General features: G+C 46.8%; 2 protein-coding genes across 2 annotated transcripts in view; both read right to left on the bottom strand.

Annotated features, from left to right (window-relative positions):
- Positions 1-16,311, bottom strand: part of LOC139273419 (histone H2A) — a 605,799-nt gene that overhangs the window by 490,538 nt on the left and 98,950 nt on the right. The window lies entirely within an intron of this gene.
- Positions 11,008-16,087, bottom strand: LOC139273430 (zinc finger protein 239-like). The gene is made up of 2 exons (XM_070890342.1): positions 16,007-16,087; positions 11,008-11,914 (listed from the first exon to the last, which is right to left on the bottom strand). The coding sequence occupies exon 2, from the start codon at positions 11,548-11,550 to the stop codon at positions 11,212-11,214; it is 339 nt and encodes a 112-aa protein (XP_070746443.1). The 5' UTR covers positions 11,551-11,914; positions 16,007-16,087; the 3' UTR covers positions 11,008-11,211.

The raw sequence follows: 16,311 nt of genomic DNA, 5'->3' as shown, positions 1-16,311 counted from the left end.
CATAACCACCCTGCTCTTACATTCTCTGCCTCAGCAAATAGAAGAAAGTATCCCCTTTGCCTGCTTAACCACTCTATCTACTGGTCCTGCTACCTTCAGGGATCTGTGGATATACACTCCAAGGTCCCTTTGTTCCTCTACACTTCTCAGTGTCCTACCATTTATTGTCTATTCCCTCGCTTTGTTAGCCCTCCCAAAATGCATTATTTCAGACATCTCCCGATTAAATTCCATTTGCCACTGTTCCGCCCTCTGACCACTCCATTGATAACTTCCTGAAGTCTACAACCACATGGCCATTTTTGTATCATTTGCAAACTTCTTAATCATACCCCCTACATTCAAGTCTAAATCATTGATTATATACAACAAAAAGCAAGGGTTCTAGTACTGGCGTTTTTGTGACCAGAAGCATTCTTCTAGTCACAAAAACACCCATCAACCATTACCCTTTGCTTCCTGCCTCTCAGTCAACTTTGGATCCAACTTGCCACTTTGCCTTGGATCCCATGAGCTTTTACTTTCATGACCAGCCTGCCATGTGGGACCTTGCTAAAATCCATATAGACCACATCAAAGGCAGTACCCTCATCGACCCTCCTTGTTACCTCCTTAAAAAATTCAGTTAGTCGGGCACGACGTTCTCTTAAAAATTCCATGCTGACTGTCCTTGATTAATCCATGTTTTTCTGAATATTTATCCTGTCCCTCAGAATTCATTCCAATAATTTTCCCACCACTGAGGTTAGGTGACTGGTCAGTAATTACTCGGTCTATCCCATTCTCTCTTTTATAACAATGGTACAACATTAGCAGTCCTCCAGTCATCCGACACCATACCTGTAAACAGAGAGGATTAGGAAATAATGGTCAGAGGCTCTTCAATTTCCTCTCTTGCTTCTCTTAACAGCATGGGATAAATTTTCTGAGGTACAATACGTGGGAGCACAAGATCGCATTTCTGAACCGTTTTGCGTGAGCGCAGTCTGGAGATATCAAAAGGGTTAAAATTTGAAGATTGAAGTTTGGATTAAAACAGGATGTTATTGTGTTCCTAACTCAGATGAGGCTGCATACAGGGAGGTTAAAGTAACAGTGACCTCAGTCTTTAATAAGAAACTCCAGAGTGAGGAGCAGGCCTTATGGGCCGTCTTATATACAATACTCCCAAGGGATGCTGAGATCCCTTGGGACTTCAGGGGATGAGTTCCCTGGTGGCGGAACATGGGAGTGCATACTTTACAGATACACAACATCATTCCCCCCACCAAAGTCAGAGAAAACTATTGCCAACATGAGGTGGTCGGGAGCCTTTCTTTCCCTGGTGGACCGCCTCGGTACAAATGTCTGTTCTCGTATGTTGACTGTGCCATCGCTGGACTGGCGTGCTGTTGGCCCTGCAGGGCTGCTGGGTGAGCCTGGCCTTGCTGGGCTATTGGGCATGATGGGTTCGATTTCCTGGTCCGCCGTGGTATCGTTGATCCTTTGGGTGTGTGTTGTGGGCTTGAAAAAGGTGGTGTCTGCTGTGGGTTGTTCAGGGCAGTCTGTGAACCGCAGCCTCGTTTGGTCCAGGTGTTTTCTGCAAATTTGTCCATTGTCTAGTTTGACTACAAACACCCTATTCCTTTCTTTAGCTATCACCGAGCCCATGATCCACTTGGGACCATGTCCATAGTTTAGCACATACACAGGGTCATTCAGATCAATTTCCCGTGACACAGTGGTGCGACCATCGTTTACATTTTGTTGCTGCCGCCTGCTCTCTACCTGATCATGCAGGTTGGGGTGAACCAGCAAGAGTCTGGTTTTAAGTATTCTTTTCATAAGTAGCTCAGCCGGAAGTAACCCTGTGAGCGAGTGGGGTCTTGTGCGGTAGCTGAGCAGTACTCGGGACAGGCGGGTTTGGATTGAGCCTTCTGTGACTCGTTTAAAGCCCTGTTTGATGGTTTGTACTACCCGCTCTGCCTACCCATTTGAGGCTGGTTTAAACGGGGCCGAGGTGACATGTTTGATCCCATTGCGGGTCATGAATTCTTTAAATTCACCACTGGTGAAACATGGCCCGTTGTCACTGACCAGTATGTCAGGCAGGCCGTGGATGGAAAACATGGCCCTCAGGCTTTCAATGGTGGCGGTGGCGGTGCTTCCCGACATTATTTCACCTTCAATCCATTTTGAAAAAGCATCCACAACCACCAGGAACATTTTACCGAGAAACGGGCCCGCATAGTCGACATGGATCCTCGACCATGGTCTGGAGGGCCAGGACCACAAACTTAGTGGTGCCTCTCTGGGCGCGTTGCTCAACTGAGCACATACGCTGCATTGCCGTACACAGGACTCTAAGTCAGAGTCGATACCGCGCCACCACACATGGGATCTGGCTATCGCTTTCATCATTACTATACCCGGGTGTGTGCTGTGGAGATCCAAGATGAATGTCTCCCTGTCCTTTTTTGGTAGCACCATGCGGTTACCCCACAACAGGCAATCTGCCTGAATGGAGAGCTTGTCCTTTCGCCGCTGGAACGGCCTGATTGGCTCTTGCATTTCAACAGGGATGCTGACCCAGCTCCCATGCAGTACACATTTGTTTTTACTAGGGACACCAGAGGATCTTGGCTGTTCCAAGTCCTAATCTGGCGGGCCGTGACAGGTGATTCATCATTTTCAAACACTTCTATGACCATCAACAAGTCCGCGGGCTGCGCCACCATCAACAAATTTGCAGGCTGCGCCATTTCCACCCCAGTGGTGGGCAATGGTAGCCGACTGAGAGCATCCGCACAGTTCTCGGTGCCTGGCCTGTAGCGGATGGTATAGTTATACGCTGAGTGCCCACCTTTGTATGCAGGCTGAGGCATTAATATTTATCCCCTTGTTTTCAGCGAACAGGGATGTGAGGGGCTTGTGATCGGTTTCCAGCTCAAATTTGAGGCCAAACAGGTACTGATGCATTTTCTTTACACCGAACACACACACACTAATGCCTCTTTCTCAATCATGCTGTCGGCTCTCTCGGCCTTAGACAAGCTCCTGGAAGCATAGGCAACAGATTGCAACTTCCCCACAATGTTAGCTTGTTGTAATACACACCCGACTCCATAGACGACATGTCACATGCTAACACAAGTCTTTTACATGGGTTACACTATACAAGCATCTTGTTGGAGCATAAAAAGTTTCTGGCTTTCTCAAAAGCAATTACTTGTTTTTTTCCCCATACCCAGTTCTCACCTTTGCACAATAACACATGTAGGGGCTCTAAAATGGTGCTTAACCCCGGTAGGAAGTTACCAAAATAGTTGAGGAGTCCCAGGAATGACCGCAGCTCTGTGACGTTCTGTGGCCTGGGCGCGTTCCTGATAGCCTCTGTCTTGGCGTCTGTGGGCCAAATGCCGCCCGCCGCGATCTTTCTCCCCAAAAACTCCACTTCTGTTGCCATGAAGATGCATTTCTACCTCTTCAGCCGCAGCCCTACGCCATCCAGTTGCTGGAGGACCTCCTCCAGGTTTTGTAGGTGCTCGGTGGTATCCCGACCCGTGACCAATATGTCGTCCTGAAAGACCACCGTGTGTGGTACCGACTTGAGTACGCTCTCCATGTTTCTCCAGAAGATTGCTGCAGCCCAAACAGGCATCTGTTGTAGATGAACAGTCCCTTGTGCGTGTTGATGCAGGTGAGGCCCTTCGAAGACTCCTCCAGCTCCTGCCGAAGTCAGGTCGAGCTTGGTGAGCGTCTTGCCTCCTGCCAGCGTCGCAAATGGTCGTCTGCCTTAGGTAGTAGGTATTGGTCCTGTAGCGAGAAACCATTAACAGTTACATTATAATCGCCACAAATCCTGACCATGCCATCACTTTTGATTACTGGAACAATTGGGCTGGCCCACTCGCTAAATTTCACTGGGGAGATGACGCTCTCGCGTTGCAGCCTGTCCAGTTTGATTTCCACTCTCTCTGTCATCATGCCTCTGGGACCAAGTGGATCCGCACCTTCACCCTGGAAAAGTTTCCAATGCCTGGCTCAAAAAGGGAAAGAAATTTGTTAAGAAGCTGGGCACATGAGGCCTCATCGCCATGTGATAGCGCTCGGATGTCATCCCAGTTCCAGCGGATTTTGCCCAGCGAGCTCCTTCCAAGCAGTGTGGGGCCATCTCCCGCGACAATCCAGAGTGGCAGTTCGTGCACCATGCCCTCGTAGGTGACCTTGACCATGGCGCTGCCCAGGACAGTGATAAGCTCTTTGGTGTACGTTCTCAGTTTCGTGTGGATGGGGCTCAGGGCTGGTCTGAATGCCTTGTTGCACCACAGTCTCTCAAACATCTTTTTACTCATGATGCTAGTGCCAGTGTCCAGTTCCATAGCTATGGGCAAGCCATTCAATTTTACGTTTAGCATTATAGGTGGACATTTCATTGAAAATGTGTGCACCCATGTACTTCAGCAACTGCCTCCTCTCTCTGCGGCTTGAAATTGCTTTAATCCACCATGGACCGATTTTCCTCTGCCACGTGGTGGATGGCAGGTTTTGCAGAGCTTGCAGCTTGTTTGCAAGCTCGTTGGAGGTGCCCCATTGTTCCACAGCTCTTGCAAACATACCCTTTGATGTGGCATGAATAGGCAGAATGGAAGCCTCCACAACGGCAACAAGGTGTGAATTGCCTTGCATTCATCCTTTGTTGGGGACTCTGAGCCATCTGGGTCACCGGAGGTCTGCTGGCAGTTGCAGACTCGTGGGTTTGGCCCTGTACATTTCTGCTCGCAAACACAGTTCCAGTTAATTTATGAACATTGCTAGCATGTGTGTGATGAGAGATTTGTTTGGTGTTATCACTGGTGGACATAAACGCCTGTGCTATCGCAATGGCCTTACTGAGGGCTGGCGCCTCTACAGTCAAACGTTTTCGTACGATGGTCTCGCGGCCAATGCCCAGTACAAAAAGGTCTGAGCATTTGCTCCAGGAAACCATCAAACTCACATTGTCCTGCAAGTCACCTTAGCTTGACAGCGTAGCTCGCCACTTCCTGACCTTCAGATCGCTGGCACGTGTAGAACCGATCAGCCTGCTCTCCCTCGGGTTAAGATGCTCCCGAATCAGTGTACACAGCTGCTCATATGACTTATCTGTGGGTTTCACCGGAGCCAGAAGATTCTTCAGGAGGCTGTAGGTCGGTGTCCCGCAGACTGTGAGGAGGACCGCTCTCCTTTTTGCAGCACTTCCTTCTCTGTCCAGCTCCTTGGCTACAAAGTACTGGTCTAGCCGTTCGACATAGGCTTGAGAGTCCTCACCCTCCGAGAATTTCTCCAGGATTCTCCAGTTTGCTGCATCTTTGCATTGGATTCGTATTCTCGTCGCTATTTATTGTGTTCCTAACACAGATGAGGCTGCACACAGCGGGGTTGAAGTAACAGTGACCTCAGTCTTTAATAAGACACTCCAGAGTGAGGAACAGGCCTTAGGAGCCGGCTTATATACAGTGCTCCCAAGGGATGCTGAGATCCCTTGGGACTTCAGGGGATGAGCTCCCTGGTGGCAGAACATGGGAGTGCATGCTTTACAGATACACAACACTAGGGTCTTAAGAGAAGTAGCGGCAGGGATTATGGCTGCATTGGTTGTAATTTAACAAAATTCCCAGCAGATTGGAAAACTGCAAATGTAATGCCCTATATAAAAAAGGAGGCAGACAAAAAGCAGGAAAGTATAGACTAGTTAGCCTAACATCTGTGCTTGGGAAAATGTTGGAGTTCATTATTAAAGAAGCAGTAGCAGGACATTTGGAAAAGCAAAATTCGGTCAGGCAGAGTCAGCATGGATTTATGAAGGGGAAGTCATTCTTGACAAATTTGCTAGAATTCTTTGAGGATGCAACGAACAGGGTGGATAAAGAGGAACCAGTGGATGTGGTGTATTTGGACTTCCAGAAGGCATTTGACAAGGTGCCACATAAAAGGTTACTGCACAAGATAGAAGTTTATGGGATTGGGGGTAATATATTAGCATGGATAGAGGATTGGGCAACGAACAGAAAACAGAGTCAGGATAAATGGTTCATCCTCGGGTTGGCAATCAGTAACCAGTGGGGTGCCGCAGGGATCAGTGCTGGGACCCCAACTATATACAATCTATATTAACGACTTGGAGGAAGGGACCGAATGTAATATAGCCAAGTTTGCTGATGATACAAAGATGGGAGGAAAACAATGTGTGAGGAGGACACAAAAAATCTGCAAAAAAACATAGACAGGCTAAGTGAGTGGGCAAAAATTTGGCAGATGGAGTATAATGTTGGAAAGTGTGAGATTTGGCAGAAAAAAAATCACAGAGCAAGTTATTATTTAAATGGAGAAAGATTGCAAAGTGTTGCAGTACAGCGGGACCTGGGGGTACCTGTGCATGAAACACAAAAGGTTAGTATGCAGGTACAGCAAGTGATCAGGAAGGCCAATGGAATTTTGGCCTTTATTGCAAAGAGGATGGAGTATAAAAGCAGGGAAGTCTTGCTACAGTTGTATATTGGTGAGGCCACACCTGGAATACTGTGCGCAGTTTTGGTTTCCATATGTACGAAAGGATATACTTGCTTTGGAGGCATTTCAGAGAAGGATCACAAGTTTGAATCCGGAGTTGACTTATAAGGAAAGGTTGAGTAGGTTGGGCCTCTAAGCATTGGAGTTCAGAAGAATGAGAGATGATCTTATCAAAACAAATAAGATTATGAGGGGGCTTGACAAGGTGGATGCAGAGAGGATGTTTCCACTGATAGGGGAGACTAGAACTAGAGGGCATAATCTTAGAATTGAGATGAGGAGAAATTTCTTCTCTCAGAGGGTTGCGGATCTGTGGAACTCGCTGCCTCAGAGAGCTGTGGAAGCTGGGACATTGAATACATTTAAGACAGAAATGGACAGTTTCTTAAATGAAAAGGGAATAAGGGGTTATGGAGAGCGGGCAGGGAAGTGGACCGGAGTCCATGATCGGATCAGCCATGATCGTATTAAATGGCGGAGCAGGCTCGAGGGACTGTATGGCCTACCCCTGTTGCTATTTCTTATGTTCTTATAAATCAACCCGTCACTGACACCAATCTCCTCCTGTCTGATATAAACCAACCCCACAGTCATTGACACCAATCTCCTGTATATGACAAACTGAAGTTGCTTACATTCCCTATGAGCTATTATGGTATTCCTAGCTGAGATCGAGATCTCCAAAGAAACAGTCGAAACACCTTAGTCCCGTGAGCACAGACTTGATTTTGAATATGTAGATTTCACAATAATACAACTCATAGAAATTTATAAAAATAGGTGCAGGAGTCGGCCATTCAGCCCTTCGAGCCTGCACCACCATTCAATAAAATCATGACTGATCATTCACCTCAGTAGCCCTTTCCCGCTTTCTCTCCATACCTCTTGGTCCCTTTAGCCATAAGGGCCATATCTAACTCCCTCTTGAATATATCCAATGAACTAGCATCAACAACTCTTTGTGGTAGGGAATTCCACAGGTTAACAACTCTGAGTGAAGAAGTTTCTCCTCATCTCATTCCTAAATGGCTTACCCCTTATCCTTAGATTATGTCCCCTGGTTCTGGACTTCCCCAACATCGGGAATTTTATATGTTTCTATGAGATCCCCTCTCATCCTTCTAAACTCCAGAGAATACAGGCCCAGTCGATTCAGTTTCTTCTCATGTCAGCCCTGCCATTCCGGGAATCAGTCTGGTGAACCTTCGCTGCACTCCCTCAATAGCAAGAACGTCCTTCCTCAGATTAGGAGACCAAAATTGAACACAATATTCCTGGTGAGGCCTCACTAAGGCCCTGTACAACTGCAGTAAGACCTCTCTGCTCCGATACTCAAATCCCCGAGCTATGAAGGCCAACATACCATTTGCCTTCTTCACCGCCTGCTGTACCTGCATGCTAACTTTCAATGACTGATGTACCATGACACCCAGGTCTCGTTGCACCTCCCCTTTTCCTAATCTGCCGCCATTCAGATAATATTCTGCCTTCGTGTTTTTGCCACCAAAGTACATAACCTCACATTTATCCACATTATACTGCATCTGCCACGCGTTTGCCCACTCACCTAACATGTCCAAGTCACCCTGCAGCCTTTCAGCATCCTCCTCACAGCTCACCCCGCCACCCTGCTTAGTGTCATCTGCAAACTTGGATATATTACACTCAATTCCCTAATCCAAATCATTAATGTATATTGTAAATAGCTGGGGTCCCAACACTGAGCCCTGCGGCAGCCCACTAGTCACTGCCTGCCATTCTGAAAAGGATACGTTTATCCCGACTCTTTGGTTGCTGTCTACCAACCATTTCTCTATCCATGTCAGTACACTACCCCCGATACCATGTGCTTTAATTTTGCACACCAATCTCTTGTGTGGGACCTTGTCGAAAGCCTTTTGAAAGTTGAAATACACCACATCCACTGGTCCTCCCTTATCCACTCTGCCAGTTACATCCTCAAAAAAATTCAATAAGATTTGTCAAGCAGGATTTCCCTTTCATAAATCCATGCTGACTTGGACTGATCCCGTCACTGCTTTCCAAATGTGTTGCTATTTCATACTAAATGTGTGAAAAATATTCATATTGGACTTTCTACAAAGGAATATTTATTGTAATATTCATACAATATTATAGTTATATAAGACTCATAATCTAACAAGCTGTTTCCATGTACTATCAGGCTTTGATAATTAAAATGCCAGTTAGGATTACATTGTCATCAATCAAAATCAAATTACCGAGCGAGCCCCCTTTTTAAAGCAGCACAATCAATGCCAAATTATAATTAAATTAAATCAGAATAATGTTCTGCTGTCGACAATTGAGTCCAGTCCATCCGGTGATCCCCAGTTGTGGAAAGTCTCCAGTGTACCGGTGGACTCCGCCCGCTCCCTCTCCAGGGACAGCCCAAGGGATGTTCTACCTTGGCTGTAGCCGTCAGCTTTCTTCTCCCCGGGGTGCTCTCTGACCTGAGCTGCAAGCTCTTCGTATATTTAAAGCCCCATAAGGTACAGCCGCTGTGACTCTGGTTACCTCAGCCAATTAAACCATTGAGCCGAAAGACATTTATCAAACAAAACATTCCATTGAATGGCTGATTAGGTTTCATCGAGTAGTCTCTTTCTGTTTCATTGGAGTTACGAGGAATCTGCGAGTCAAAACATGTTAGAGTTTGCTTTTACTGGGGCATTTAAAGAAATAAATATCCGTCAAGGTTCCGCTCAGTCCACACACAGGCAGAGTTCTCAGTTCTGTTCGCACAAAGTCTATTTCAACTTAAAAGGGATAATTATAATTAAATCAAAAGGAAATACTTATCGAATCAGGATACTATTCCTTCTGTCGATTCATCATCATCATCATAGGTGGTCCCTGGAACCAGGATGACTTGCTTCCACAGGGGTTCACGGATGTTTCAATGAAGGACCCAATGTTCCAGTCCTGAACTCCAATTGAAGGGGTGGAAGATGCCTGTGTGTGTATTTTTTTTAACGTGATGTGATCGTTGCACATCAGCCACCACACGGGCTTGACAGAGCTAGGCCTTTATCCTGTGGCAGGATGACTGGAGACCTGCTCTGCTGCATGGACCCAGTGCTCGCACATAACGCAGTGTGGGCTGACCCGTGCTGCCCCTGGGCCCTCGGCTCTTCTGGGCCCTGTACCCTCATTCGCCACACCTCCGCCACGATCTCACACCGCTCCTCCGCCACAAACGCTCGCCGCTCCTCCGCCACAAACGCTCGCCGCTCCTCATATTCCTCATAATCTGACCTATTGTCCCCCCCGATGGCAAATAAATCAGCTTTGTTTTAAACACACTGTTGTAGATTTTTGCCTTTCCCACCTGAGTGTTTAGCATCACCTGGCTGTAGCTCAAAGAACAATCCAGGGGGAGAATTGTACGCCGGGAACAGAACTTTAGCCTGGACACAGTCCTTCAGGGCCACACAGAGGGCCAAACGGCACTTTGGTCTTTCTCGTCTCTCTGCACCGATAGCAAAGTCACCGTGCGGGTTAATCTTGAGGCGAGTATGACATGTGTCTAAAGTGATTACAAGCTAATAGTTCATTCGACCCCGGGTCTTCAATATAAAGTCCACTAATGTTAAACATACATCGATATAAAACAAAGCAAGACTTTATTTTTATGGTTACTGTTTCATACTAAATCTGATCTACTAAAACCCAGCGTTCTTACAGTCCACTCCTGGAGGCCCCACTCCCTGAGCCTACAACCTTCAGCAGGGTCAGAGGTGGAGTTCTGCAGCAAGAGTGGTCCCAGAGTAACTGTCAGGATCACACCCCCATGGATGTTCCGGCTTGTGTATTTTTAGTTATCCTGGTGTCTAACACGCACACATCAATAAACAGGGAATTCTGGGAAATACACTGCAGGTCCTTCTTTATCTGGAGTTCAAATGTCTTTTGTATAATTGCACCAGCAGTTAACAGGCTCCTGTGAACTCCTCCGTCTGCTATTTTAATGCAGACTTAACCAATTTATTTTAAACGGGTTTATGTTAAATGAGTTGACGCCTGCCTTAAACTGGTGGACTCAGGACTGTCACATAAACACATTAAATCTTCGTGGAATAATTACCAGAGTAAACTTTAGACTGGAAACAGAAACCTGCCGTTTCACTTTGTCAGGAAGAGATTGCAGTTTTACACCAATCTCTGATTTGACAGCATGTTCCCAGCATTCACCGCTGTTCTTCCTGACTCTAAACACAGTTGTAAAGGAGCCTTCTGTTCAGTGCCCAGGAGCCTTGAACCATGGAAGAGAGCGGCTGGGACACACCTCAGGATTAACTCGCACGGCGACTTTGCTGTCAGTGAAGAGAGATGAGAAAGACCAAAGTGCCATTTGCCCCTCTGTGTGGTCCTGAAGGACTGTGTCCAGGCTGAAGTTCCATTCCCGTACAATCCTCCCCCCGGATTACCCTTTCCAAGCTCCAGCCAGGTGAGGCTAAACACTCAGGTGGGAAAGACAAAAATCAACAGCACAGTGTTGAAAACAAAGCTGATTTATTTGACATATATCCGGAATATTAAACTCCAGCCCAATTATAGGAATTATCAGCAGAAACAATTCCCAACTGTCAGAACCAACATAGTTCAATCCTGGATGTGATTAAGAGCAACAATAACAGCAGAATCCAACCCCTGCAGTTACTTGTGAACTCGCTGGTGTGTCAGCAGGTGGGATGACTGATTGAATCCCTTCCCACACTTAGAGCAGGTGAATGGCCTCTCCCCAGTGTGAACTCGCTGGTGTTTAAGCAAGGAACAGTACTGAGTGACTCCCTTCCCACACACGGTGCAGGTGACCAGCCTCTCCCCAGTGTGCACTCGCTGGTGTGACAGCAGGTTGGATGAGGTAGTGAATCCCTTCCCACACTCAGAGCAGGTGAATGGCCTCTCCCCAGTGTGACTGAGACGATGAATTTCCAGCCGTGATGGATAATTGAATCTCTTCCCACAGTCCCCACATTCCCACGGTTTCTCCATGGTGCGGGTGTCCTTGTGTCTCTCCAGGTTGGATGATCAGTTGAAGCCTCATCCACACACACAACACGTGTACGGTTTCTCCCCGCTGTGAAAGGTTCGATGTTTTTTCAGGCTGTGTAACTGGTTAAAGCTCTTTCCACAGTCAGTGCACTGGAACACTCTCACTCGGGTGTGTGTGTCTCGGTGCTTTTCCAGTCACACTGATGTTTGAAATCTGTTCCCACAGACAGAACAGACAAACATTTCTCCTTCCACATTCAAAGGCCGATGATATTCAGGTCCTGAGGAATCGAATTATTCCATTAGATTTTGACGTGATGTTTGGTTTGAGTTTCTCGTCTGCAAATCCTCCCCTTCTGATACCCTGGAAAAGGAGTTTACAAAAACCATTACTGCAAGTACAAGACAGAAATTCAGAACAGACAATTCTAGATTCCATGTAACATTCTTGCCTCTCTTGTTCCTCCAAAGCTGTAAATCCCCGTCCCATACACTCTCCGTTCCCCCCATCCTGAAATTCAAACACCTCGCACGTCTGAAGACAGCTTGTCCTCCACTCCCAGTTTTCACCATCTACTTTGTCTGGGTTCAGTTCTACACCCACTGGTTCCCCTCCTTCTCCTCCCCTGAAGGTGCAGACTCTGGCTGGGTTCAGTTCTACACTCACTGGTTCCTTTCCCCTGAAGGTGCTGACTCTGGCTGGGTTCAGTTCTACACTCACTGGTTCCCCTCCTTCTCCTCCCCTGAAGGTGCAGACTCTGGCTGGGTTCAGTTCTACACTCACTGGTTCCTTTCCCCTGAAGGTGCTGACTCTGGCTGGGTTCAGTTCTACACTCACTGGTTCCCCTCCCTCTCCTCCCCTGAAAGTACTGACTCTGGCTGGGTTCAGTTCTACACTCACCGGTTTCCCCCCCCTCGCCTCCTCTGAAGGTGCTGATTCTGGCTGGGTTAATTTGTACACTCACTGGTTCCCCTCCCCTGATGGTGCTGAGTAGTAGTGAGGTTGGGAACAGCATCAAACAAGAAATTAGGGACGCGTGCAATAAAGGTACAGCAGTTATCATGGGCGACTTTAATCTACATATAGATTGGGCTAACCAAACTGGTAGCAATACGATGGAGGAGGATTTCCTGGAGTGTATTAAGGATGGTTTTCTCGACCAATATGTCGAGGAACCAACTAGAGGGCTGGCCATCCTAGACTGGGTGATGAGTAATGAGAAAGGACTAATTAGCAATCTTGTTGTGCGAGACCCCTTGGGGAAGAGTGGCCATAATATGGTAGAATTCTTTATTAAGATGGAGAGCGACACAGTTAATTGAGAGACTAGGGTCCTGAACTTAAGGAAAGGTAACTTTGATGGTATGAGACGTGAATTGGCTAGAATAGACTGGCGAATGATACTTAAAGGGTTGACGGTGGATAGGCAATGGCAAACATTTAAAGATCACATGGATGAACTTCAACAATTGTACATCCCTGTCTGGAGTAAAAATAAAACGGGGAAGGTGACTCAACCATGGCTAAAAGGGAAATTAAATCCAAGGAAGAGGCATAGAATTTGGCCAGAAAAAGCAGCAAACCTGAGGACTGGGAGAAATTTAGAATTCAGCAGAGGAGGACAAAGGGTTTAATTAGGAGGGGGAAAATAGGAATGAGAGGAAGCTTGCTGGGAACATTAGAACTGACTGCAAAAGCTTCTATAGATATGAGAAGAGAAAAAGATTAGTGAAGACAAACATAGGTCCCTTGAAGTCAGAATCAGGTGAATTTATAATGGGGATCAAAGAAATGGCAGACCAATTAAACAAATACTTTGGTTTTGTCTTCACAAAGGAAGATACAAATAACCTTCCGGAAATACCAAGGGACCGAGGGTCTAGTGAGGAGGAGGATCTGAAGGAAATTCAATTAGGCTGGAAATTGTGTTAGGGAAATTGATGGGATTGAAGGCCGATTAATCCCCGGGACTTGATAGTCTGCATCCCAGTGCACTGAAGGAACTGGCCCTGGAAATAGTGGATGCATTGGTGATCATTTTTCGACTCTGGATCAGTTCCTATGGACTAGAGGGTAGCTAATGTAACACCACTTTTTTAAAAAGGGAGAGAGAAAACGGGTAATTATAGATCGGTTAGTTTGACATCAGTAGTGGGGAAAATGTTGGAATCAATTATTAAAGATGAAATAGCAACGCATTTGGAAAGCAGTGACAGGATCAGTCCAAATCAGCATGGATTTATGAAAGGGAAATCATGCTTGACAAATCTTCTAGAATTTTTTGAGGATGGACCTAGTAGAGTGGACAAGGGAGACAAGTGGATGTGGTGTATTTGGACTTTCAAAAGGATTTTGACAAGTCCCACACAAGTGATTGGTGTGCAAAATTAAAGCACATGGTATTGGGGGTAATGTACTGATGTGGATAGAGAACTGGTTGGCAGACAGGAAGCAGCGAGTCAGGATAAACGGATCCTTTTCAGAATGGCAGGCAGTGATTAGTGGGATGCCGCAGGGTTCAGTGCTGGAACACCAGCTATTTACAATATATATTAATGATTTAGATGAAGAAATTGAGTGTAATATCTCCAAGTTTGCAGATGACACTAAGCTGGGTGGCTGTGTGAGCTGTGAGGAGGACGCCAAGAGGCTGTACGGTGACTTGGACAGGTTAGGTGAGTGGGCAAATGAATGGCAGATGCAGTATAATGTGGATAAATGTGAGGTTATCCACTTTGGGGGCAAAAACACGAAGGCAGAATATTATCAGAATGGCAGCAGATTAGGAAAAGGGGAGGTGCAATGAGACCTGGGTGTCATGGTACATCAGTCATTGAAAATTGGCATGCAGGTACAGCAGGCGAACTTTGAATAAGGCAAATGGTATGTTGGCCTTCATGGCTAGGGGATTTGAGTACAGGAGCAGGGATGTCTTACTACAGTTGTACAGGGCCTTGGTGAGGACTTAACTGGAATATTGTGTTCAGTTTTGGTCTCCCACTCTGAGGAAAGACGTTCTTGTTATTGAGGGAATGCCGCGAAGGTTCACCAGACTGATTCCCGGGATGGCAGGACTGACATATGAGGAGAGACTTGATCGACTGGGCCTGTATTCACTGGAGTTTAGAAGGATGAGAGGGTATCTCATAGAAACATATAAAATTCTGACGGGACTGGACAGGTTAGATGCAGGAAGAATGTTCCCGCTGCTGGGTAAGTCCAGAACCAGGGGACACAGTCTAAGGATAAGGGGTAAGCCATTTAGGACTGATGAGGAGAAACTTCTTCACTCAGAGTTGTTAACCTGTGGAATTCTCTACTGCAGAGAGTTGCTGATGCCAGTTCATTGGATTTATTCAAGAGGGAGTTAGATATGGCCCTTACGGCTAAGTGGATCAAGGGGTATGGAGAGAAAGCAGGAAAGGGGTACTGAGGTGAATGAACAGCCATGATCTTATTGAATGGTGGTGCAGGCTCGAAGGGCCGAATGCCCTACTCCTACACCTATTTTCTATGCCTCTGGCTGGGTTCAGTTCTACACTCACTGATTCCTTTCCCCTGAAGGTGCTGACTCTGGCTGGGTTCAGTTCTACACTCACTGGTTCCCCTCCCTCTCCTCCCCTGAAAGTACTGACTCTGGCTGGGTTCAGTACTACACTCACTGGTTCCCCTCCCTCTCCTCCCCTGAAGGTGCTGACTCTGGCTGGGTTCACTGGGACCCTGAAGCCCCGCCCACACATCCTTCTTTGTGAAAGAACAAAGGATATACTAGCTTTGGAGGGGGTACAGAGACGATTCACTAGGCTGATTCTGGAGATGAGAGGGTTACCTTATGATGATAGATTGAGCAGACTGGGTCTTTACTCGTTGGAGTTCAGAAGGATGAGGGATGATCTTATAGAAACATTTAAAATAATGAAAGGGATAGACAAAATAGAGGCAGAGAGGTTGTTTCCACTGGTCGGGGAGACTAGAACTAGGAGGCACAGCCTCAAAATACAGGGGAGCCAATTTAAAACCGAGTTGAGAAGGAATTTCTTCTCCCAGAGGGTTGTGAATCTGTGGAATTCTCTGCCCAAGGAAGCAGTTGAGGCTAGCTCATTGAATGTATTCAAATCACAGATAGATAGATTTTTAACCAATAAGAGAATTAAGGTTTATGGGGAGCGGGCGGGTAAGTGGAGCTGAGTCCACGGCCAGATCAGCCATGATCTTGTTGAATAGCAGAGCAGGCTCGAGGGGCTAGATGGCCTACTCCTGTTCCCAATTCTTATGTTCTTCTGACCCTGAAGCCCCACCCACACATTGTTCTTTCACAAAGATGGCCACGCATGCGCTCTACTGTTCGATGAATCATGATGGCGGCGCATAAACTGCAGGTGTTCTTTACAAACATGGCGACCATCAGTCTGAGCCTATTACCGCGAAAACACCCCAGAACTGCAAATTCGAGACCTGTTGTTTCTTAGTCCGGGTTGGCGACCTGCACCAGGTGTTTAAGAAGCCACCTGTCGAGTACGTTACTCCCCTGCGCCCTGCAGATGCAAGTTCAACTTCAAACTACATGTCCGCCCTCCGCCGCCCTCCGCCCTCCGCCCTCCGCCCTCTGACATCTCGCGTCCGCTCTGATCAAAATCACACTGCGCATTCTCCACAAACAGCACACGCCTGCGCACTGGGCTCCCCCAGTGAGTTGACGTCCTGACGTCACAGAAAGCGGCGCGCTCTTTAAAATAAAAAAAACTGCATTCTTTTATTTT

This window comes from Pristiophorus japonicus, chromosome 9 (genome assembly GCF_044704955.1).
Source record: "Pristiophorus japonicus isolate sPriJap1 chromosome 9, sPriJap1.hap1, whole genome shotgun sequence".
Lineage (NCBI taxonomy): Eukaryota > Metazoa > Chordata > Chondrichthyes > Pristiophoridae > Pristiophorus > Pristiophorus japonicus.
Note: the sequence above shows the minus strand (reverse complement) of the source record. Positions and strands in the feature narration are given on the sequence as shown.

Bases quoted from the DNA above. Each gene is read 5' to 3' on its own strand.
- LOC139273430 (XM_070890342.1), bottom strand. From the start codon at position 11,550: ATGGAGAAACCGTGGGAATGTGGGGACTGTGGGAAGAGATTCAATTAT.